Below are 26047 nucleotides of genomic sequence, written 5' to 3'. Positions count from 1 at the left end.
AAAAGAATAAATTCTAAAATCAACATTCTCCAATTTTGAAATAACACATGAAGATACTCATTGGTACATCCAGACTATGATGTCTTTTCTGAGTATATCCAGACTTGGTGTCTGTTCTGGAGGTAGAAGGCTATGACCAATGTTAAAAGTTATTTATTGGAAAAGTGGACCTCCTTTGCATTTGCTATTATCTAAGATGGGTTCACTAAACTCTATAAGAAAGAGTTCCTTACCTGTCCTAAGCCCTTTCATCCAGTGATGCTGGGGAATTTCCAACTCTTTAATTCTAATGAAATTATATCAACAAATATCACTGCAACTTACATGTCTGAAGGGGTGTGGTTGGAATACTATTATGCAATAAAGGGAATGTATGCCTGAAATGCAGGCACACACCCACAACCCACCACACCCACACATACACACACAACCAACACCACACATACACACTAAATCCACATACTCCTCCACACATGTAAGACACACATCACACACACACACACACACAAAGTCCACATACCCTTCCACACATGTAAGACACACACACACATACACTAAGTCCACATACCCTTCCACACATGTAAGACACACCACATGCATACCACACACACACCACAAACACACATACAGATCACACACACGCACACACACACTAAATCCACATATCCCTCCACACATGTAAGACACACATCACACCACACACACACACACACACACACACACACACACACACACAGACTGCAGTGCGCTTCTGTTGTTGGCTTGCTTACATTCTCCCTCGCTGTTATCCATATTGTATAAAACTCTTCATTTTTCATGAAGTTCCTTAATATTTTATACTAAAATCAATGCTATTTGGATTAGAGTTTTGTAGACAAAAGATACAGATATTACCCAGTGAAAACTACGTATAGAAATGTGAGGTTTCATTGTGTTCATTTAAACTCTCTTAGAGAAACCTCTTCCCTCTTTGGTAACTCGAAGTGGTTGGGTTGACTTGACCTTTCTCACAGGAAGCAGTGAGCCCCAGTGCTACCAACCCGGAGAGCCCTTGTGCCTGGGGCCGGGCTCAAGACAGGCCACAGTGAAGGAGGAAGTAGCTGCTTGCTGTTCTGCTTCCTTTAACCAGGATGTAAGGTGGTGAGCCGAGCCTGCACATGCTCTCCAGCCAGAGCAAGGCTGTGCAGCAAACTAAACTCACTGGCTGCCAGCGGGAAATGTATTGGGAATAGGAGAGGAAAAATAGGAGTTGCAAGTGCTGAAAGAGACGCATTGTAATAAAGAAAAGATGTAATGAAGGGTGGTAAGTAAAGCAGGTGGAAACCAATAGGAAGTGCTTTACCAGTTGCACAAATTAGGATTTGAGGAACCAAGCACCATATCATGTGTACTTGTCTCAATCTCAACCACCAAGTTTCCAATTGACTCTGAATTCCTAATGGTACTTGGGGGTCATTTTTATGGAGTGGACTTAGATGCATTATCAATGAAAGCCCAGTTTCTGCCCCTTGATTCTTAGGTTCAATGATGATGTCACATTTTAAAATGTAACATAATTAAACCGTTTTTAAAGGATATTTTTGTAACTTATTGCCTTTGTTTTCTGTGTTTAGTTGCCTACTTGATTATGTATCCACCATTATTTGTCTTCCTCCCTTCCAACTTGGGTTCTGTTACACCCATTCTATTTATCACCTTTATTTCACTGTTACTTGTTTCCAGTAAATGATCTATAAACTGAATTTCTGTTTCCTCCCACTCAGATCTTAACTCCACACAACTGAATCCCACCTCACAGCCCCCAGTGGAAACCACATGTAAAGACCAAGGGTTTTTCTCACCTGTACCGCCTTCTCAGTACATTCGTGATGTTACAATAATTTTTAAAAGATAAACACATACACACAAAGTTCAGAATGAGTCCGAAGTAGACAGCATTCCAAAGGTGTCCCCTCAAGACCCCCTGGTTGTTCAGTCAAGCAGTGATCTTAGTACTGCTGTGAAGGGTCTTTGCAGATATAAATTAAGGCTACTCATCCATGGCTCTTAAAGTGCATAAACTTTTGTGGCTTTTCCTGGTGGAATCAGTTTCATCACATGAAGCTTACAACCCAGGGTTTCTTCTGGCTAGAATGTAGAGATGCAGAAGAAGAGATGGATGAGACACATGAAGCAGTAGAAGTCAGAGATTCAAAGTGTGAGTGAGGTTATTTCAGGCTTAGAAGGGGTCTCCTCTAAAAATGACCCCCTCAGTCCTACAACCACAAGGAATGGATTTTGCCAACACTCTTACATGAGCCTGGAACTGGATTGTTCCATGAAGCCTTGAGAAGGATCACCTCCCTGCTCAAGGCTTGAACCTCAGCCTTGTGAGGCTATAACCAGAGCATTGTAGAAAGGTGCTGTGCTCAGATTTCTAGTTCATAAAAACTGGGAGATACTAGATGAGGGTTGGTTTAGGCCTCAAAATGTGCAAAAATTTACTTCAACAGTAATAGACATCTAATGCAGATTGTTGAAACATTTTTCTTGAGCTTCTGACATCTTAACATTTAAACTCCTGTTTCTTGTAAAACATGGTTAAGGCTGCCCATCTTAGCTAACTTCCAAATCTATTGACAGTTGCTTTCTCCAACGGAACACCATAGGGCCAGAATTTGAATCCATATATCAGAATGTGTGAGCATGTGTATTTTCTATGCACATGTATATGCACAGACAGGTGTGTATGTGCAGAAATGCATAGTAACACAACATCTAGCAAATGCCAATCCTTTTCCACAAATGATAATTTACATATATGCACATATAGGAATCTTAGCCATTATATATGCCCGTACATATATTATTATTCCCCAACTCCAGGGACTAACATATATTTCACAAAAATTCTAAAAGCCATAAGCTCATTATTCCATTCTATTTATTAAAACAGACAGAGAGAGGTCAAGTACCTCACTGGAGGTCATCCAAGGTTTCTGTGGAGACAGATGACAGGGTCCTTGGTTCCCAACTATCTTTTATGCTAAGTCCCTTTAGATCTCTTCTCAGGTCCTCCATCTGTTTCTGCCCGGATGCCCCATCTTCCTAAATCAGCCTTCCCCAGGACCTCTGGGCTCTGCACTCCCCTGGTGTCACCCCCTCCCCCCAGTTATCTCTTAGCCATCTCAGTGTTTCCTAAATTGCTTTCCATCATATGTAAAAGAATTTCAAGACTTGTGTTTTCAGTTCTGTTCCTCGGTTCTCCAAAAGTTCAGTTTATTTTTAGACCATTAAGTTTAACTCTCTCCATGTCTTTCCCCTTCACATCTTGAGTCCTTAGATCACTTTTATTATTATTACCTCTTTTTTTTTTTTTTTGTATCGGGAATCAAACTCAGGGTCTCATGCGTACTAGGCAAACATTTTACTACTAAGCCATGGACTAATCAATCTTTCTTTCTTTTTGTTTCTATTTTTTAAAGTTTTCCCAGGTTTCTTCTAACACTAATGATTTCCTCTATCAGACATATGCTTCTTAACACTATGGAGAATGCTACGCATTTCTCAGAAGGTCTAGCAATGCCTTGAAGACAGCACTTAATAAATTCTAATCATTTACTACTATCAGAATTTTTTTCTAATGAACTGAGCAGTGTCTCTTTGTGGTTGAACCAACAAGTCTCTGATTTGTCTTTGTTGCTGGTTCTTGCCCATTGACTATTGTGATTTTTTTATTGCAAACGCATTTTTTAATCTAAGCAGGAAAGAATTTGTTGGGAATGATGTGGGGTACTTTACAAAATGTTGGAGAAGCAGACTTGGTGTAGAAATAAGGGAGGCAGATGCCCAGAGGAAGGCCCAGCAGTGCCATTCATGGGCATTGTTCCCCCCGTGCAGTGACCACAAGTCATGCCTCCCTGATGTCCTCATACACTGTCTGGCGGTGCCTCCTTTTGCCAGTATCTAAGGAAATGAGAAATGAGTTCATCTCACATTGCAGAAGTTGGCAAGTGGGAGGGACTTCAAGATGAAGAACCGTGATGCCTAAAGAGGAATAGATTAGAAAGGGAGGAAGTCACTGAAAAGTTCTTCAGGATTATGAAGTGTTGTGTTAGCAGTCAGTCTGCTTGTCTTCTAAAGCTGGGGGTCAGGATTTAGGGTTCCATCAGTAAAAGGAAGCCCAGAAGTTTGCCATCCCCTGCACGTTATCCCGTGCATGTGCAGGTTTTGAATACTTCCAATTTTTCTTATGAGTAGTTATATCGTTTTTGTTAGATTTGCAAATGAGTCCATAATTTAAAAAGGGGTTTAAATGCTATTTTCTAGTCATTAAAATAAAAATAAGTCTGACACCAGGAAATCAAGTGACCCAGAGGCAGGGGCCCATAACATCATAAGGAAAAAATGGCATCTGAAAAGTCTGCAGGTACTGTCTTGTACCTGCTCACCTAACGGAGGTCAAGGGGTTCCTCAGAGGATGTGATCTGTTTAGAGCCAGAGACACAAAATGGAATTTCTAAATATCCAGTGACCATGGATCAGAAGGAGCTGTACCCTCTGGAATTCTTGATTGCCTGATTAAGGCAATGACACCATATTGATATAGTTTAATTCCCTGATTGTCATTTTTACAGCAACCTGCTATTTTTCTGACCATTTTCAAAAGAATCCTCCTCAATTTCCATGCTTACATAAGGGATCCTGAAGCTGTCTTGTCTGTCACCTGTCTGGCATGAATCACTACGTGACAATGTAGGGATGTACAGGTGGCCCAAGCCCAGGTACATACATGTGCTTCACCTAAATCTAGTTCCAGCTGGGGAAAAGGAAATAGCCTAGTCCTATTGCCTCAAAATATCTCTCATCTCACTTAACTTAGGAAAAACAACCTGTCATGAACCCCACTTGATCGTGGTGCACTATCTTTTTGATACATTTCTTAATTCAATTTGCCAGAATTTTATTGAGAATTTTTTCATCTATATTCATTGGAGATATTGGTCTAAAGTTTTCTTTCTTCCATGTGCAACCTTTGCCTGCTTTTGGAATCAGGGTGATATTGGCCTCATAGAATGAGTTTGGAAGTTCCCTCTGTTTCTATTTCCTGAAATAAATTGAACAGTATTGGTATTAGTTCTTCTTTAAAGGTCTTGTATAACTCGGCTCTGTATCCACAAGTCCTGGGCTTTTCTTGGTTGGTAGGCTTCTGATGGTGTCTTCTATTTTATCCCTTGAAATTGATCTGTTTAAATTGTGTATATCATCCTGATTCAATTTGGGCAAATCATATGACTCTAGACATTTGTCAATGCCTTTATATTTTCTATTTTATTGGAGTACAAGTTTTCAAAATAATTTCTAATTATCTTCTGTATTTAGATAGTGCACCACAATCAAGTGGGGTTCATCCCAGGGATGCAAAGTTGGTTCAACATATGGAAATCAATAAATGTAATTAATCACATCAATAGAGTTAGAGATAAGAACCATATGATCATCTCATTAGATGCAGAAAAAGCATTCGACAAAACACAGCACCGCTTCATGTTCAAAACACTAACATGAAGTTAGAAAAACTAGGGATAACAGGAACATATCTCAACATTGTAATGGCTAAGCCCCAGGCCAACATCATTCTAAATGGAGAAAAATTGAAAGCATTCCCTCTAAAAACTGGAACAAGACAGGGATGCCCAATTTCACCACTTCTATTTAACATAGTTCTTGAAACACTGGCCAGAGCAATTAGGCAGATGAAAAAAATTAAAGAGACACTGATAGTAAAAGAAGAACTCAAATTAGCACTATTTGCCAACAATATGATTCTATTTCTAGAAGACCCAAAAAATTCCACCAGAAAACTTCTAGAACTAGTAAAAGAATTATGCAAGTAGCAGGAAACAAAATCAACACCCATAAATCAAAGGTTTTTCTGTATATCAGTGACAAATCCTCTGAAAGGGAAATGAGGAAAACTACTCCATTTAAGATAGCCTCAAAAAACTACTCCATTTAAGATAGCCTCAAAAAAATGGGAATCAACCTAACAAAACAGGTCAAAGGCCTCTACAACAAAAACTACAGAACACTAAAGAATGAATTAAAGAAGACCTTAGAATATGGGAAGATCTCCCTTGTTCTTAGATAGACAAAATTAATATTGTCAAAATGACCATACTACCAAAAGAACTATACAGATTTAATGCAATTCCAATCAAAATCCCAATGACATTCCTCATAGAAATGTGAAAAGCAGTCATGAAACTCATCTGGAAAAATAAGAGACCCAGAATAGCTAAAGCAATCAATCCTTAGCAAAAAGAGTGAAGCAGGTGGCATCACTATATCAGACCTTAAACTATATACTACACTACAGAACAACAATAACAAAAACAGCATGGTATTGACACCAAAATAGACTGGTAGACCAATGGTACAGAATAGAGGACACAGAGACTAACCCACATAATTAGTTATCTTTATATTAGACAAAGGTGCCAAAAACATACATTGAAGAAAAGATAGCCTCTTCAACAAATGGTGCTGGGAAAACTGGAAATCCATATGCAACAAAATGAGATCAAACCCTTATCTCTCACCATGCACAAAACTCACCGCAAAGTGGATCAAGGGCCTGGGAATAAAACCAGAGACCCTGAATCTAATAGAAGAAATCTCCATCATATTGGATTTGGCCTCTACTTCCTTAATAAGATTTCTATAGCACAAGAATTAAAATAAAGAATTGATAAATAGGATGGATTCAAAGTGAAAAGCTTCTTCTCAGTGAAAGGAACAATCAGTGAGGTGAATAGAGATCCTACCGGTTGGGATCAAATTTTTACCACTTGCACATCAGATAGAGCACTAATCTCTATGGTATATAAAGAAGTAAAAGAGCTAAACACCAAAAAAACAAATAACCCAACCAATAAATGGGCGAAGGAACTGAACAGACACTTCTCAGAAGGTGATATATGACCAGTCAACAAATACATGAAAAAATGTTCATCATCACTAGCAATTAGAGAAATGCAAATCAAAACCACACTAAGATTTCATCTCACTCCAGTCAGAATAGCAGCTATTAAGAATATAATAAATACAAACAACAGTAAGTGTTGGCAAGGATGTTGGGGAAAAGACACACTCATACATTGCTGGTGAGACTGCAAATTGGTGCAGCCAATATGGAAAGCAGTATGGAGATTGCTTGGAAAACAGGGAATGGAATCACATTTTGACCCAGCTATTCCTCTCCTCGGTCTATACCCAAAGGACTTCAAGGGACACAGCCGCATCAATGTTTATAGCAGCACAATTCACAATAGCTAAACTGTGGAACCAACCTAGATGCCCTTCAATAGATGAATGGATAAAGAAAATGTAGTATATATACACAATGGAAATTTACTCAGCAATAAAAGAATAAAATCATGGCATTTGTAGGTAAATGAATGAAGTTGGAGAATATATGCTAAATGAAGTTACCCAGTTCCCAAAAACCAAATGCTGAATGTTTTCTCTGATATAAGGAGACTGATTCATAGTGGGGCTGGGAGGGGGAGCATGGAGAGATTAGAGGAACTCTAGAATAGGGTAAAGGGGTGGGAAGGGAAGAGAGGAGGCATGAGGGTAGAAATGAGGGTGGAATGAGATGCACATCATTACCCAAAGTACATGTATGAAGACACGAATTGGTGTGAATATACTTTGTGTACAACCAGAGATATGAAAAATTGTGCTTTATATATGTAATATGAATTATAATGCATTCTGCTGTCATATATAACAAACTAGAATGAAAAATCTAAAAAAAACTCTATTCATTTGTAAATTATGCAGTTCAAGGTACAAGTACTGGTTTAAATGCTGAGAACAGTCAATGAGGCAGAATAAATCCCCATTCTTGTGCAGCTAATGGAAGAACGTACGTAGACCATGGGCAAAATAAATGAGTACACTATATGTTAGTGTTGTGTGCTACTAAATGCTATGGAGAAAAATAAAGCAGGAAGAAGCGTCAAGGTGGACTGGAGGGCAGCATTTTTCACTTTTTAAATAGCCCCAGAGAAGAGAGTAAAGACAAAGATAAGGGCGTTAACTGTTTGGCTGTTTGTAACCATTTGACATGCAGACCTAAGACATCTGTGGGTGTTGTATTTAACTGTATTATAGCATAATTTATTTAGGCAACCAATAAAAATAGACAATGTAAATATCTCCTCGTATATCCTAAATGACCCTGGAAGACCACTAGTTTAGTCTATACTTGCATATGCAACTGCTTTAAATAGAATTTTCTGTCCAAGGTTCTGGGATTACAGTTACCTTTTGGATCTGGCCATCATTACATAGTGCAGACAGTGGCTTCAGATATGAAGCCTGTAGTAAACTGACTCAATCCCGACTTGGTTCCACGGGTGATTTTCCATCACAGGGTTCATATGGCTCTGAGCAATCCTCTTTGGTGCCCAGGGTCCCTCTGTGTCTCTGTCTTGCTTCCACGCAGGTGTGAGAGAGAGCTTACACACCAGGGCAGAGCTGCTCACAGGAAGTGGTCACTTGTTGGTTTTCCTTTCCTTTCTGTTGAGTGCTATTAACGCAGCATGAGCATTTCCCTTTTCACCGAAGCAGAAAGATTTGCTCGGCTTGGTGAAGCTTCAGAAAGAAAAAATTTAACTACCTCGATATTTTAAAAACATATCCTGACTGAATGACAGAAACACAATGAGCTTCCGAAGTAAGGTGTTCAAACGGGAGCCCAGCGAATTTTGGAAGAAGAGACGGACACTGCGGAGAATAAATCAAGAAGAAATCCACAGATTTAGTTCTGTAGGTATCTGAATATCAACATTTTGCTCTCCATCTTTTCTTCAATACTGTCTTTTTAAAAAGGTGGTTTTCTAACATAGACTACTGGCAAAGTCCTCAATAAGAATACTCAGCTGGGTTCATAAATATCCACTTTTACTGACATCTTTTTTTTTCAAAGTCATGCTGCTTTCAAACTACCTGAACTTCTTTTGAAAATATGGGTAGAGGATTTAAATAGAATATTTGGAATATTCAGAATTCATCTAAGGTTATCTTAATGTTAGGATACAAAATGTTATTACTGGAACAACTTTTCTTTTTTAGTAAAGAAAAGCCTACCATTGCCTAAAGTAGGACTCCAGTTGATGACTTAGATCTAGTTGTGTTTTTTAAATGTCTCCACTCCATTTTTATTATGCACCACTTCTTTACCTTAAAATTATTAGCAACAACAATCCAAAGCATAAAGGAAAAAAAATAAATAAGTATTTGATTGATGGAGCCAGGATTATAAAAGTTGATTCATCTTAAAGATTAAAAAGATTTGGTTTTCTGCCTTGTTGTTGAAATACCATCAGTGTTCTGGAAATGGGTACTTATCATAGAATTCTAGATTCCTGTCTGGAAGAACTACTGACAGATACATGTTACAGCAGATTGCTGGCTGGACTGTTTCAGTGACTCCCATGAAATGTGGGTATCCCAGTAGTGACATGGTGGCTGCCATCTTTTCTTCAACGCTTTCTTTTAACAAGGGTGAGCCTAGAGTGGTATTCTAATATAGGCTACTGGGCTAAGTCCTGCATAAAACAGAATACTCTGTGTGGCTCTTAAATAGCTTCTTTTACTTGCATCATTGTTCTGTGGGATACGTGGCGCAGCAACATGACTGAGGAGCTCATCTTAAGACAGATCATTTTGCTTTCTTTAGAGCAGGCTTTCTCAACCTCTGCACCATTATCACTTGGAATCCAACTTTTTTTTTTTTGATAGGGCAGAGGGAGAGGGGGGTAGTGTTATTCTTTGAATTCTAGGATTTTTAGCAACATCCTAGACTTTTATCTACCCAATGCTGGAGGTATCCTCTCCCCAATTGTGACAAACAAAAATGTGTTCTCTGGGCAGAGAGTGACTTCCTGGTTGAAATCTCTATTCTAGGGGTAAAAAAATCTTTTTCTTAATATAAATATCTATAATCTAGAGGTAGAAGAGGCTTTTAAAAATTGCATATAAATACATATGTGGCTACTTATATGAATTGTCATTTATGAATATGAAGAATCAAATCGAAGAATAGTCACTTATCCCTTGATAAGACAAGATCATGTAAAGTATACATGGCTTTCCGTATACTCAGTGACAATTTAATAGGAACAGAATTTGTTAGAGGTCTGGCTTTCAGGGTTGGTACATGTTGTTATTTGTTCAGATTCTGTCTCAGTACCGCCTGTCTGTGTATTGCTGATACACAACCAAGTTACCAGCCTTAGGAGGAATCCTGGGTTTTTGCACCCAGCATTTAATAACCAGAATATGCACAGAGTCCTGGACCCAATATTTGTTCCCCATTGACCAGAAATAGGAGACTGATGGTATCCTCTCAGCTGGCTCCTAAGAGCCTTTTCAGTTGCTTTAAATGGTATAATTGTTAAGTGGTATAATTGTTTCAAATATTTGCTTTTAAATGGTATAATTGTTTCAAATATTTGCTTGGTTTGAGATTATTTTAACCTTTAGACCATTTCTAAAAACTCAATTTCTATGCTGCATTTCTCTTGGGGAATTTAGAAGTACAGTGGGTTATGATATGACACCCTGAGATTTACTTTTTGTTTCCACTACAAGAGACAACACACAGGAGAAGAACATGTCTATCTTACACACACCATACTTACAGTGTTGGCAAGAGGACGGCCTCCAGTGTCTCAACATATAATGAAGCTAATCACTCTATGAATTATCTTAATTGAATTTGAACATATTGCTACTGAGTACTAAGGGGAAAGCAGCCAGTAAGATGCAGTGTTTTCCCAGAGCATTCAGTAGCAATGCATTCAAATTTAATTAAGACCATTCATACAGCGATTAGCTGTTTTTCTGTGGCAGGCACTGGGGACTTTCCTGCTACAGTTGCCTGCTTTTGGTCAGCCTAAGATAGGCATATCTGCTTTCACAGGTTGTCTCTGCTATTGAGTAGGGGATTGTTCTGTTCATCTTCAAGTATTATCCTAAGATGTGGTTTTTATTTTGGAAAAGAGAATCCAAGAAAATGGATTAATTAGAGGGATAGATTTGACACAACTGTCATGGGGGTCATGCTGTCTACCTCTCACCCCCGCGCCTATCAGTGCTTGGCTAGATTACATACATCACCCTGAGCCTCAGTTTGCTCTTCTGCAAAATGTTCATAATAGCACCGGTCTGTTCTTAAGACTGCTGATTAGAATTTGATGTGAGAACATGCTTTCTGAACAAGGCCTGAACACAGTAAAAAAAAAAAAAAAAATTACAAGTGTCATGTAGTATTATTAAACCACATAAAATAGTTCCATTTCCAGGGGAAAGAGGCCACCATCCTAGTGTGGTTGTCTTTGTGCTCTAGAGTCCCAGGTCCTTCTATATGTCCATGGGGTTTGCCCCCAAAACAAAATGTTTTTCCATCCCTGGCCTTAGCGTCAGCTGAAGCCCACTCAGAGCCAGGTTGATCTTCCCTCAGTACACTGATCTAAGCTTTCTAAAACCTAAACCCCTCCCTTGATTGGCTGAGGAGCCTCATCAATAGGTAGGAGAGAAGGAGGAATTCAAGTGACAATTCCCTGGCAGATCAATGCAAGCCCTGAAGTTAAGTTAGAAACGAAACAATCATTTCTTTTCAACTTTGAATGTAAGGAGAAATAACAATTGCTGGAGATGATTTTCCTAGAGTATCTGTTTTTCTAAGGAGCATGTGGATTTTGAACTAAGTCATTGCTTGCTCTAAGGCCAACTTAGAAGTTATTTGATTTTGTAGCAATAGAGAATGCTTATCCAGAACTCTGACTTCCTAACAAGTGTGCCACCTAAATCTTACACCCTCCTGATCCAGCTTGACAAATTTGTGGATTCTGCTTTTTTCAAGTGGTCTTTGAAGCTGTGGAGTTTACTGAAATATTTAACTTATTTGAGGGTTTCTTTTGTTAATCCAATTTTCCAATGTATTGAATAAACACCATCACATATTTTAACCCATTTATCACAGACAACATTCAGGTTAGAAATTACCATTGTGTTAAGAGAACTGTTCAAGGAAAATGAAACTTATTTGGATCATCAAGTGAACTACTTCCCTTAATCTTTGAAAATGTGTGCAGTGTTCTGTAGTCGGTGGCTTTCTTTTTAACTGCCTACTTTTATTATTTGTTACCAAAATTACGTGACATGGTCTCTGGTGCATAGGATGTTAGTGAAAGACAATTTCCTTTCTACATTTCATGTTCTAATTTGCAAAGATTAAATATATGATTGAGTTGAGTTATATCAGTTATCTGTACAGTCAGAAAAAAAATGCTGAACTTTCCAAAATTAATGTGATTTGTTGTTTTTAAGTTGTTACTTGGGTAATGGATCATTAATCATCAAGATTTCAAAGTATTTAGGAAACTTTGGATATGTATGAAAATATGCTTTCTTTTAATAATAACCTATTATCACTTTAATAGGAAATTGAAAACTGTAGACAGAGGATCTCATCCAAATGGTTTTGACATATCTCCCACATAACATCATTCTGTATTATACCATGCTATTGTCTTTCAAGTCAGTTTTTTATCTTTTACTCTGGTATCTTAATATGAAGATAGTCTGCTGGTCAAGTGAGCTTCTTTATCGTCACTATCTGATCTGTAAACATTTTGTTGGTAGCTAGTTGATAGAAAAGAAGCACAGGATGGAATAAGAGGTCCCAGGTGATGGTTTCAGAAAGAAAAGAGTGATTTGAGGTTGAAATGCACAGGTATCAGGAATGAAATTTATAAACGGAGAGGTGGAGGAAATGGGGAATCACACGTTGACACTTGATCCAGCCTCAGAATCCAGGTGATCACACATACAGGACTCTGCATGTGGGCCCTGACGTGAGGGAACAGTCAGCTCAGGAACCAGTTTGCTGCAATACGGACCTGGGGGAGGTGCCTGTAGTCGAAGCAAGAACGACCTTAACTTTGCTCAAGGTGGACTGCCAGCAGAGGGAGGAGAGAACCAACCATCTGAGCCTGGATGTGGAACCCGGTGTCTGCTAGGGAACCCGGTGTCACAGTGGACAGGAAGTGAGGTCAGACACCAACAACTCTTTACTTCCTGGTGGTGGCAGGAAGACTTTTTGGTTTTCAAGATTTTCTCAACTGGTGGCAATTCTGACACAAACATTATTGGCATTCACTAAGTGCTTTCTAAATCCACTTTTTAGATTCCTGTTCTTCACCTTCCTTACCTGTCCATAAATATTTGTCCTCTGTCTCTACCACTTTCTTTTCTGAGATGCCCAGTAACCTCTTGCCAATCCTTGGCCTTCCCTCACTGTGAAACAAAGGGAGAAGGAAGTTTCCTAAACTACTGTTCTATTCCAGAATCTTCCCCAAAGGCTTTTTTTTTTTTAATTTGTTCTGATTAGTTATACATGACAGTAGAATGCGCTTGGACACATCATATAAAAATGGAGTATAATTTCTCATTCTTCTGGTGGTACATGATGTAGAATCACACCAATTGTGTAGTCATATAAGTATACATAGGGTAATAATGTCAGGTTCGTTCTATTATCCTTCTTAACTCCTTCCCCACCCCTCCCTTCACTTCCCTCTACCCAATCCAAAGTAACTCTGTTCCTCCCTAGCCCCTCCCCACATCTTGAATTAGCATCCACCTATGAGAGAAAACATTTGGTCTTTTGCTTGGGGGGATTGGCTTATTTTGCTTAGCAAGATAGTCTCCAGTGCCATCCATTTACCAGAAAATGCTGTAACTTCATTCTTCTTTAAGACTGAGTAGTATTCCATGGTGTGTATGTACTACATTTTCTTTATCCATTCATCTGTTGAAGGGCACCTAGGTTCTCAAAAGGTTTTTTTTTTAACTTTTTAATTTTTTGTTTTTAATGCTTTTTTGTTTCTTGTTTCTGCAAGGCAAGATATTTGCTGATAATGTAGAGTGAAGTGGATCATAGGTTTAAGGATGAGCTGGTTTAAAATATGGGTTCTTCCATCAGCTTGCTGGCCAAGTCATTCAAGTCCTCAGAATCTAAGTATTCTCATCTATTAAAAAGAAAAGAAAAGAAAAAAAGAAATGATGTTTTCTTCCATGATTAATATGGTTACTTAGTGAGACGAGATATTAAATACATATCATGGTCCTTGCCGTTGATCATAATGACCATAGTAGAAAAATATCACCAGCATTTATGGGATATGTTGTTTAAAATTATGGGATCCATTGGTACTATATTAATAAATTTTGGGTGTGGCTATGTCACTTTTATAAGCAAACATGTATGTATTTTCATATTACAAATTCAGCAAGTGTGACTCTTGAGATGAAAACGGCAGAATGAAGGAGAGTTCTCTGAGGTTGGGAAGGCTTACAGATGCCTGCTCTGTCATTTGCTGCAGGGGTCTAGCAGCACTTCCAACACAGTGAGGCATTGCCCACAGAGAGCAAAATTACAGCAAATGACACTGTCAGCAAAGAAAGCAAATGTGGTCATAAACTCATGTTTTGACTTCCAGATGTTCTGGTGTCCTAGGAGGGTGATGAATTGAATGAGTTACTGTTCATAGAAAATTAGAGACCAGGGCTGCACTTCTTGTATCACCTTGGAAAGTCACAAAGTTACCTAAGTTCCTCATTCCCAGGATGCACGATGCCTGGTATAAATTTTCAGAGTGAGATGACATGAGGGTGCATTAGTAACGAGTGAGTTTATTAAACCTACATTCTTGCACTGCAAAGGCAAAAGTCATTGGCTGCAAGAGGTCCTTTAAGACCATTCAAATTCAAATAAACATAAATTGAAGAAGTGATAGTCCTCTATTATAAGTGTTGCTCCTTGTTTTATGAAGTGTTAGGATCTTTAGTTGGAAGCATTAAAATCTTGCTCCAGAAAGCCAGGACAGTCCAGAGAAGAGAGCAGGAGGCAGGACATAGAGAAAGTCTTGGAAAAGAATTAAGCTTGGAGTAGGAGCTGCCAGGATGTTGGAATCAGGCACATTTTGGTGGCTGGAGGTAATGGTCAGTCCTGTGGGACTAGCAAACTTAGAAAAGAACAAATTCCAAGTCTCCTCTCAAGAGTCAGTGTTTTGGAAGGAAGGATCCAATAGATCTTGCTGGGCTTTATGCTTAGACCATAGAAAAGCTTGACCTTTTTAATAATCAGGATAGGTCTTTGGGGGATAGGGAGAGAAGTCCTCAAAAGGAAATTAAGATGCTAGTCCTAAAAGAAGGCATGATAGGTGTTGCACTGAAAAACCAAAAGTGTCCACTCTGTATGTTCATTTCCAAGTGGCCACAGATAAGAAAGAGGATAAAAGAACTGGCTATCATCATGGTGAGACTTTTTGAAAATATAAGATGCGTGTTGACAAAACTATTTACATTTGTCTGTGTGTGACACATACATATATGTACACACAAATGCGTATGCACATCCAGACACACACACACACACACACACACACACACACACAAACACACCACTTGACCTGTGGGTGACAGTTTATGTGCTAAAGTACTAAAATAGTGTCAGAGTTTAAGCGGGTGGCAGCTTTCATCACAGACTTCATATAAATTAATCTAAAGTTCCCTGCAGTTTGCTCTCAGGCATTAATTTCCTTGGTGTCAAGCAGCCTTGTAATTGGGTTGTGATGTATTTTTAATGATATTTATTATCTTTCAAGTGTTCCTAGAAAACTAAATGAGACATGTAATTTAATTTGATTTAGAACTTCTTGGATGTTTTCTACTTCTTTACAAGTACCCATATTATACAGAGAAGCAGCTACTTTGATTTTTATTTTCATATATTGTGCAAAAAATATATGAATTTTGACATGATCCTAAGACATAAATAAGGTTAGATTATTTCCCTAAAAACAAGGCAGCAAAAGACCTAATTCAGTTTGAGAGTCTATCTTACATCATGGATAAAGTCTCTAAGGCTCTTTTGGTTTTGGTTTCTTAATGAAATCAAGGGGTTAACAAAACAGATAATTATGAATTTTCTAACCATAATGTGTGTGTACTGAATATAATGAACTGATCATGCCTTATATTGCAAAGGACTTAACACTTCACTAAGTTTAACTTGCTTTATTTCACTGGAATGGACAATGAGTTACTACTGGTTGATTTCTTCTGCAATCTGTGTGTCTTTGTTACCAAGGAAACCGTTTCCAAACTCAGCTTAATCTGAGTTTGCCCAGCTGTACAGTTCTTAACCTTGATTTAGCTAGTGTTTTTCCGTTCTTATGACAGTGCGATTCAAGACAGAGAGAAGGTTAAAGGGTCAGCCGGCAATGGCTTATTCCTTACTTAATCATTTCCTTCTGGTAAGAAAAGCGAGTCTTGTTTTCTGAAGCTCAGGCATTTGAGAGATTGTCCAGTGGAACTCCCTCTGATGAGAGGCTGAATTAAATCTGTCACAGGCCCACAGGCCCACAGCTGTGGCCATGGATCCAGCTGCATGGACTCTCTCCAATTTTCTCAATTTGTATTAAACACAAATGGTGTGGAAGTTGTTTCTCATCCATTTACCTTGAGGCCAAAGGGTCGTGGCCTATTTTAGGGTCTAAAGAATTCATGTATCATTTAGATCTTTTATTTCTCTTGATAAATTTATTCTATTATCTTGATAACACTGAAGTTAGTTAACAGTTGTGATACTTCTAAATTGCTGTGGAGGTCTCAAGGTTGTAGATTTTTTTGGGGGGGGGGTCTCTCTGAGGACCCTGTGGATCATCACTGTGAGCTAGTTGCTTGTCTGTATGCCAAGATGTGAAGAGAAATTTTAAATAATTGGCATTTGTCCTCTTATAGAGCCTACTCTATTGATGCTAAAGTAAATATTGTTTTTCTGTGTGTCATTAACCGAGGATTAATAGTATAACACTGAAGAAGGCATTCTGTTACTAATATTCGAAGCAGAATAAAGATTCAGATATTTAGCAATAACAGGAGCAACTGAAGAAAAGTAAGGAAGTCTCAGATAATATCATGATTTGCACTGTATCTCACAGAAAGGTCATACAACTTCTCAAAGTGGGGAAAGGGTGTTCTTTTCATAGTGCTTCTTGAAAAGACCAGATTTTTGAAACGGAGAATCAAAAATAACTCATTCAGATCGATAGGACTGGAGTAACCTCAATAGGCTCACTCCCCTAATTATACCTAAAGTTTAGAACCCAACTAGGCAGCCCCCAAATAGGAGGGGTTTGCTCTGAGGATTGTTCTCTCTTCTTGACTCCATCAGACTCTTTGCCAAGCAGCTCCCCAGGACTGACAGTCTCTCTTGTATCTGTACAAGTTTGCATTAGAGAAAGAAATTCCAAGCATCTACAACATGGATTGCCCTCTAGATATTTCTATTTGCAAAGCTAACAAGTTAATTACCAAACCCATTCTAAATTTAATCCCTCTCTTTTGAACTGAAATTATAAATACATAAAAGAATTTTCTAGGCTATTTCTCAAGGAAAACAAAAGGTAGAATTTCAGGGTCATGTTCTGGGGCTGCTGCACATAGTTAGGTGGATTGACTTCCTTTTTCCTCCGGGGCACCCCGCAGCTGGTTTGACTTAGGAGATACAGAGAATAAGCTGCTCCTTTCCTATTTTAGTACTTTTCCTTATATTAGTACCTTTTTTAAACCTCTGTTCAAATAATTCACTGAGTTTTCTGTTAAGGAAATTTGGATAATAAATATAAAATCATATAGGGCTGTCCCTGGAACATGAAGAATTTAGGTTGGTTGGTAGGATTGCTCGGTTTGCTTTGCCTTGATTTGCTATCATAGTTTTGAGAAATCCAGTTCATTTTTTTCCACCACGATGAAAGCAAAATATGTTCCTAATAGAAAATTGGAGAATGCAGAAAAGTCAAAATAGTAAAATCCTAAAAATCACAGTCCCATCCAAACATAATAACTAATAATATTTGGATCCATATCTCTTACCTTTTTAAATTTTCAATAATTTTTCAGTTAGTCTGTTGTACAGTACTTATTTCCATTTTTATTAAACAATAATATGTACACAATTTTGCTTTTTGTCATAAACTTCAAAAGTTTTGGGGTAAAGCCGTGTGGATAATTTTCAAATAAAAATAAAAATCTGTGTTTGGTATTTTGTGATTCACTTATCACTTGCACACGGTTATTTTTCTTCATCTTTACGACACCATGGCCCTTATTCCCACTCAAATCAACATCAGCTAAGACTGGACGACTTGCCCAAGTCACGTAGCTGGTAGGGAAAGATTCTGAATTTCCCCCTGGAGTTTCTGCATCTAATTCTTCACAACAGTGACCATCACATCTAGTTTAATACATGAGATGTCAGTGGTTCCCTATCAAGCCAAAAATAGTTCCACTATTAAATTGTTAATTGTGATTCTCCGTTTTGCTGACATGAGCTTCTAGAACCTCATTTCTAGTCTGTAATTATTTTCCCTGGTCTCCTTTCCCCAGTGTTTGTGTATCTTTTTTTTTTTTTTTAATTACTTGAAACTGTTACTTTCGTGGTTGGATTTCTATATGAAGCCCCACTGTGGTATTTCTAGGATCCCTCTATGGTGGATTTTCAAAGGGGTAAACAATTTTAAAATCAAATAATTCCCCACTGTTTCAATAAAGCCATGATAGTTTTAAGGAATAAAGTTTATGTTTTCCACCAAAGTATATTTCTAATAGAAAATGTGGAGAATGCAGAAAACTTAAAGAAGTAAAATCCCAAATATTACAGTCCCATCCTAACATAATAACTAATAATATTTGGATCTATATCTCTCAGCTTTTTTAATTTTCAGTAATTTTTCAATACCATGTTCAGTTACTCTGTTGTACAATATTTATTTGCATTTTATTAAACAATAATACATATACAATTTTGCTTTTCACCATAAACTTCAAAAACACAGTTTTAATTGGCATATCTTATTTTATTGGGTTGATGTGCCTTAATTTCATAATCATTTCTTACCATTAATCACTTCTTATTCTCCCTTTTTATGTGGCTATGCCCTTCCCACGTGACTACACCTAGACTTCTAGACAGGTATTCTGGATTCAGACTCTAATGTCATCATGTATGTAAATCTAGAGCCACTGTCAAGATTTCCTTGAGCTTTTCTTCTAAGATAATCCATTTCCCTGTGGCTCCTTTTGTAGCTATCTTGATTATGAACCCCACCTTCTTTAGGTCCCCCCCAAAAAAAAACAAACCAATCACTTGCAAAACTTTGTGAGTTCACTAACTTTACCAAGGAATTGAAGGATTCAGCAAATTCATGACAGGTGCTACACAATTATTTATTTATTTACTTCAACCTTTATCCTAGGCTTAATGTCCTTCCCAAAGCTTACTGCTGCATTAAGCCTTTCTCTATTACACATGGTTTTCTGAAAATTATAAGCCACTTTTCTTGAAAAGCAATTCAGATATCTTCACTCACTGGGTATAGCCTCTACCAGATTGTCCACCTTTCTTATCCCCCGTGGTGAAGGTAAGCATGTTTCTCCACCTTGTTACAAAGATAATATCACCAAGTCATCCTTGCACATATCTTATACACAAATATATATGATTATACATAAATATATATGGTTTTACACATATTTATGTGCATATACATATATGCATACTTATCTACATATATACATGTGTATATATACAAACACATACATATATACAAATATATAAATATTTGTAAATATTATGCAAGTATGTATTTGTACATATGCATATAGATATATATACATACATATGTAATATGTATATATGTTTATTATTTCTTTTAGATAGATCCCTAAAAAGGAATTACTGGATCTGGATGCAAAGATATATATTTAATTACTCAATACATTTTTATTGAATGCCTACTTGCTCTTTGCTCTTTGCACGTATTAAATTCACAACACAGGTCCTTTCAGTTCATGACTAGTGAAAATTTAAAATTCATAACCTTAACTTATTTAACCTTAACTTATTTAATACTTACGAAGTAAATATATGAGGTCTGGTGCTTTTCTAAGAAGTACTACCTCATCTCATCCTGTGAAACAATCTCTTACTAAGCCATTTTACAGATGCAGAGATTAAGACATAAGAATTACTATGCCAAATGTTACATAGTTCATAGTAGCAATTTTCTAGACTCCCAGAAATTCTGGTTCCTGAGTGTATGATATACTCCTGAACAACTAGGCTGGGTAGTTTACTTTTTAGTTAGGCTTATTCTGGAGGAAGGTCCATGTTGGTAATTTAATAAGTAAAATTTTAGGGCCACGTGCTTCAAATATGTATTTTCTTTTCTTTGGTGTCACCCAATTGGTTTTTTCCCCTAATTGATTTTGAACTGTAACAATGAAACTGATTCACATCTTTGTGATGAAGCACTGTGTGCTTAAGATCAGGATCTTTAGTTAAAGCATAGACAGTCTCCTAGCTGAAATGGTCTTGGCAGCCTGGACTCTACCAAGATGGCAGCTTCCCCACTCCAGGGCTTAAGAATGGGTTGGTGTTCATGAGAAGTTGTAGAATGAGGGGAAGAAAGCATCTGTTTTGGTGACAGGGGCCCATTCTTCTGCTGTGAAGTTGCTTTGGAAAAGAGCTGAGGGTTTGGGGAACTAGATCAAACAAATCTCTTAATACTATATAGGAAGAATAGGGCCTATTACTACTGTGGGGAAACATCGCCCTACTGCATAATAACTGGTCCTGGTGGGTGCCTTTTCCCATGCATAGTAACTTTAAAATGGCTAATGAAATTCATTACTCATTTGAGAGAAAGAGAGTAAGAGTAAAAAGCACTATAAAATCCAATCCAATTCAGGGTAATCTTGGCACATACTTTATCCCAATTGGTGCATTTCCAAAAGAAACACACACACTAAATTCAGGAGGGACAACCCAACCCTTGTTAAAGCTGTAAATCAATGCTGCTCAGTTCCCATTTTCACTCAATGTCTCTGCAAAGATCAGGATTGAGAAAGTAACTGGTCCCACCATCCTTGTATGCATCTGTATCTTTGACTGAATCCCTGAGAAGATAGCCCCCTTGCTCTAGAGAGAACTACTGGTGGAATAGTCTGCATTCTCAGTATCCCAGAAGTATAAAACTTTCATGGCAAATCCTAGGCTGTAGGTGCTGTCTGACTTGTTAAATTTCTTATCCTCCAAATTCTGATGTATTGAGTATCTTGACACCAATTAATAAAATCCCTGGGAAGATAGCATTTCGCTAATCTACCCTGCCTCAGGCCAAAATTTATGATGCAGATATCCTGGATTTGTGATTTCCCCCATCAAAATAACTGTGGTGCGATATTCTAAATAAGAAAGGCCTAATAAATATCATTCATTAATTGGCTGATATGTCATAGCCTGAAATGGAGACATACAAATATGCCCTCCCACAGTAGTTTGCAGGGCTTGCCTTGTTTGGGGAATATCAAGAACAGTTAGGACTTAGTTTCTCTGTGATTATGTCAATAACTTTGAACTTGAAAGCTCTGCTTTGCCTCTTGCACTAATTTGAATAGGATTAAATTTAGGTAAAATTTGGGTTCCAGTGGAGAAATCTTTGAAAGACCTTCTTGTCTCCCCTTTCTTAATTAATGCTCAAGTTGGAGACTAATGAGAGATAAAATTAGGTAAAAGATAATGAGAACTGAAGTGTAGAAGGCCACTCAAAACATGCTTATGTCATATTTATTTAAATGTGTGAGTTGCAACATATACTAGAGCCACATCCTCTTGCTCACATTGGTTGAAGAAGGGGGAAAAAGAGAAAAGTGGTGGCAGATATGACCTGGGCTGTTCATTGAGGGCATTGTACACCTAAAGCAAAGAAACTGAAATGAGGAAAAGGGACATAAATGACCAATCAAATCTGTGGTAAGATAAGAGCTTCCTGAGAGCACTTTACTATGCATTTTGTTTCATTTGATATATTTCATGCATACATATTCATCTTGGGGGAAAAAAGAGGTTCCAGAGTAACTGAAGTGTTTTAAACTTGAAGACCCATAAGGGCTGTTGGTGATATAAACATGGAATGCTGCAGAGTCAGAGGTAATGATGGATAAGTGCTCCTGAGGCCTGCAGCTGAACTGGAGTGAAACACCACTACTTAAAGACATTCAAAGTCAATTTAAAATAAAATAAAGCCAAACAAAATAAATGCTGATGCCCAACCAAACATCTGGGGCCTGCATTTACCTCTTAAGCCATCAATTTTTGATCCTTGGAATTAACTTTTTTTTCTGGGAAACAAGGAATTGGAACTTAAAATAAGTCTAAATAAAATAGGAATGTCAAAATGTAGGGATTCTCGAAAGGCTCTTTAAAAATCACCCAAGTCTTGCCATGGGATTCAATATCTTCTACTTCAAAATGCTCAGTATTTCACAGAACTTTCACTAAACAGATTGTGTTGGCAATTGAATTGCTGCTTTTCTTCAGATGGCCTACAGACTTCTGCATTTTATTTGCTAAATATAGCCGGTTTACTAGAAGGGCCCCTCCAGGGAGAATAAGCACCTTGCCCTGCCCTGAGCTTGCCTAAACATGTGTGGGTTTTCTTTTAATGCAGAATGTGCACATTTTATTTTATTTTGTTTTTGCTTTTATATTTGGAAAATCATCAAAATAAATATTGAGTGCTACTTTGAGGTGTCCATTAGCAGTTTTTAAAACATCGATGAAAGGTTTGGGGAGTTTAGCAGCAGACAACATTTTTCTAAAGACGTCCTCCCTCCAAGCTAAACCTATGTGCTTTGCCGCTTGGGGATGAGTGGCACGTGAGGGGCCAGGAGGTGGGTGGAGAGTTTTCTGTGGTTATCACTGATGTGAAAAAGAAAAGAAATTTTTTTTTTCCACTTGTGAGATCACTTTAGTATCCAAACTTCTTGGTGACCCCTAACATTCTAGTACCCACCCCCCCACACACACAAAGGACTATCCTTGTTCATTTAATTTGCATGAAGATTTCATTAAAGGGATGGGGTTGTATCTTTGGTTTTTGGATTTGTAATGCTTTGTTCTGTTTTGATTTTGGAGGGGTCCGTTTTTCTCTCCCTGTGTTATAGAGTTTGGAGGAAGAACATCAGTTTTATGGTGAGGCAATAACATCTTGTCCCGTTTCTTTGTTAGCACTCTGGGAGGCTTTTCTGAAGGGAGAGCCTTTCTTCTTGGGTTCAGGATGTGAATGCAGTATGATTGGCTATTTTTCCTGCCTCACGCGTTTTCACCACACTGTGTCCATGATGGCTGTGTTGTTCGGTTCTATTAGAGTCTGACCAGGCTTCTCTCTGTGGAGACAAAGAGGCTTAGAGCCAAGCAATCAATCCTGACACAGGATCTGTGCTTCAGTGACAACTAAGACGACCTGTGGTACTGTGATTGCCAGCAAGATGCCAACATTTTAAAACTGACCCAAGGAGAACAAACAAAGAAGTAGCTAATTCAGCAAAAATGATGATGATCATCGTAGTAGCTAATTCAGCAAAAATGATGATGATCATTGTAGCAGGTCAACAGAAGCCCTTTCTTCATGTGGACAAAGATCAAGTTTACAGAAACATCTCTGCTATGGATGTGCCAGGCAGGCCCCTGTGAGCTCTGGGGAATCAGTGCCAACAGCTCAAATTACTGAAGGAGATGTTAGGTATTTCAGGACCTTCTCATATTATTTCAGATGTGGAAATAATAATCATGTGGCTTTATCCTAAATGCCTGGAGTCTCTGTGACTGCCTTGTAAGTGCGATACCAAAAACCTCTGTGACAACTAAGAAATGAAATCAAAGGACACATGGGGAAGAAGCAAAGTGATGTGTGTGAGTGGTTAACATGGTATTTTTTCTTTTCTCACAGCAGGAAAAACCTAGGCTTCTGGAGCCTTTGGATTATGAAACTGTTATTGAAGAACTTGAAAAGACCTATCGGAATGACCCTCTTCAGGACCTCTTATTCTTCCCCAGTGACGACTTCTCAGTAAGTCTCCTCAATTCAGGAGGGTACTATACATTGGGTCTCCCCTTTCCCCATAGATTCAGAGTTTCCTCTTCCTGTGGTCAACCTATATTGCATTGCTATAAGACCAGTCCTCATCTGGCCATAGAATGTACCTGAGGGCCTTCTCAAGATGGGAGAGTGGAGGCTCAGCCAGGGGCCAGGAGCAGCACAAGGTGCTACCTCCCTCCATCCAGTCCAGCTGCTACTCACTGCCTTCCCTGTATGTGCAGTGCTTTTTCTCCCTCTCATTTCTAAAAGCTCCCAAGCAACTGAAGCCAGCCAGTGGCAAAGACAGGAATGTATTGACACAAAAGATGAAATTCTTAAAAAATCACTTTTCATCTTGTTTGGCCTTTAATAAGGAGTTGCTGGGGCTTAGAGGCAAAGCAAGGTAGGCAAGAACATCTTCAGAGAAGATGGTCTGAGATAGGCCCCTTTAGGACATGTATAACTATGTACAGAATGCTCAAGAGGCTAACAGAGAAAATGAATGAAAAGGAAAGTAATATTGGAGATAAACAGTAAATTATGGATGATGAGCACCCTTTTGTCCCAGACATTCAAAACTGATATTTGTGGTTACTTTAAGCTTTTTAAAATTATTTATAAAGATCTAAGTATGCAAAGATTCTCATGGGTGGTTGGTGATCTTTCCTTTATTTTCTAAAGGAAATTTCAGCATCTTAGAGCTGGTGCAGAGACAGCTCAAGGGTAACACTGCAAAACAGATATTGTCTGTGGAAACCTCTGTCGGTGAGTGTAGACCTCAGTTCCCACACTTTACTCAAACTCAAAATTCAGTTGCATCTCTGACCTTTGGGGCAGATCTGGTTTCTTGCTTCTAAAGGGTTAATTTTTTCAGGTTCCTCCATGTATTCGTGAAAAAGAAAGTATATAGAAGTTAGCACTCCTGTTCCAAGTATGAAGAATAATGGAAGAAAGAAAGGAGATTTGCATATAAGAAAAAATGATTCTTCCAGTCTGTTTTTAAAATTTTTAAATGGCTTCCTCCTCATGTTGGCATATTTTGAGAAAGTTATATCTCATGCAGAAATCTCAGTTCTGTGGTTGGATCAGGCTACTGGGGCTTGAACTGCAAACATAAAGTTGAACCACCCTTTTTTTTTCTTTAATTCCACATCCTCATTTTCGTTTTTCAGACTTAAGGTAGACCTACCAAAAAGCTTCTTTTCTGTAAAATAACTCCGAAAATTGTGAAACTAGGGGCATCTTTTCAAGACTCCCAGCTGCAAAAGAGAACAGCCAAGTATAGATGGATGAAACATTTGCACTGAACTTGAATTCATTTTTGGCATCTTTCCACACTCATTCAAGTTAGGGATTGTCTCTGATTACTCTTTGACCTTTGCCACCCTTAATGGTGTAAACAGGATCTAATAACATACCTATTTTCCCAATGCAAACATTCCAATCAATATGCTGACCTATTTTATTCTGTGCCTGCTTAAACCTTTCTGTAACTCCCCATTGATTTCCAGAGCTTAGTGTAGCCCGTGACCTCTCAGGAACTAGACCTTGGTCCTTTCTCAAGGTCAATCTTAGCCATCAGCCCATGCCAGCCCGTCCTGCGTAGTCACTCTCACTCCACACTTGACTAAAATACTAACACAGCTCCAAAAACTGCCATTCTAGAGGCCACCTCTGATTCTTGTCTTTATTCATTCAACAAATATAAAATGTATAATACTGAATGTTGGCCATCATTCTAGGAATGCAAAAAAAAAAATTGCCTTGCCCTAGGAGAGCTTACCTTTTGGTGGGAGGAGTCAGGAAAATAAGTAAAAAGATTAATTAACAAGATAATTCAGATGAAGTTCTAGAATAAACCAAGGCTGAGTGATGGAAACTGACTAGGAGAAAAGCTACATTGGACTGAGTGTGCCAAGGACAGCCCCTCTGATGAGGTGACAACTGAGCAGAGCCATATTCTCCAGGAGGACCCCCCATGCTAAACACTGGGAAGGACTGAC

General features: G+C 38.2%; 1 protein-coding gene across 12 annotated transcripts in view; it reads left to right on the top strand.

Moving 5' to 3' along the window:
* Positions 1-26047, top strand: part of Dock10 (dedicator of cytokinesis 10) — a 237241-nt gene that overhangs the window by 77413 nt on the left and 133781 nt on the right. For 8 of the 12 annotated variants that reach the window (XM_078018102.1, XM_078018100.1, XM_078018103.1 and 5 more), the window contains exon 2: positions 23916-24035. In XM_078018102.1, coding sequence (XP_077874228.1) covers positions 23916-24035 — 120 coding nt within the window. Of the gene's footprint in view, positions 1-8657; positions 8818-23915; positions 24036-26047 lie in introns of those variants that run through there. The other 4 variants (XM_078018097.1, XM_078018098.1, XM_040267917.2 and 1 more) reach the window with 3 other exon arrangements.

Source organism: Ictidomys tridecemlineatus, chromosome 7 (assembly GCF_052094955.1).
Source record: "Ictidomys tridecemlineatus isolate mIctTri1 chromosome 7, mIctTri1.hap1, whole genome shotgun sequence".
NCBI lineage: Eukaryota > Metazoa > Chordata > Mammalia > Rodentia > Sciuridae > Ictidomys > Ictidomys tridecemlineatus.
Note: the sequence above shows the minus strand (reverse complement) of the source record. Positions and strands in the feature narration are given on the sequence as shown.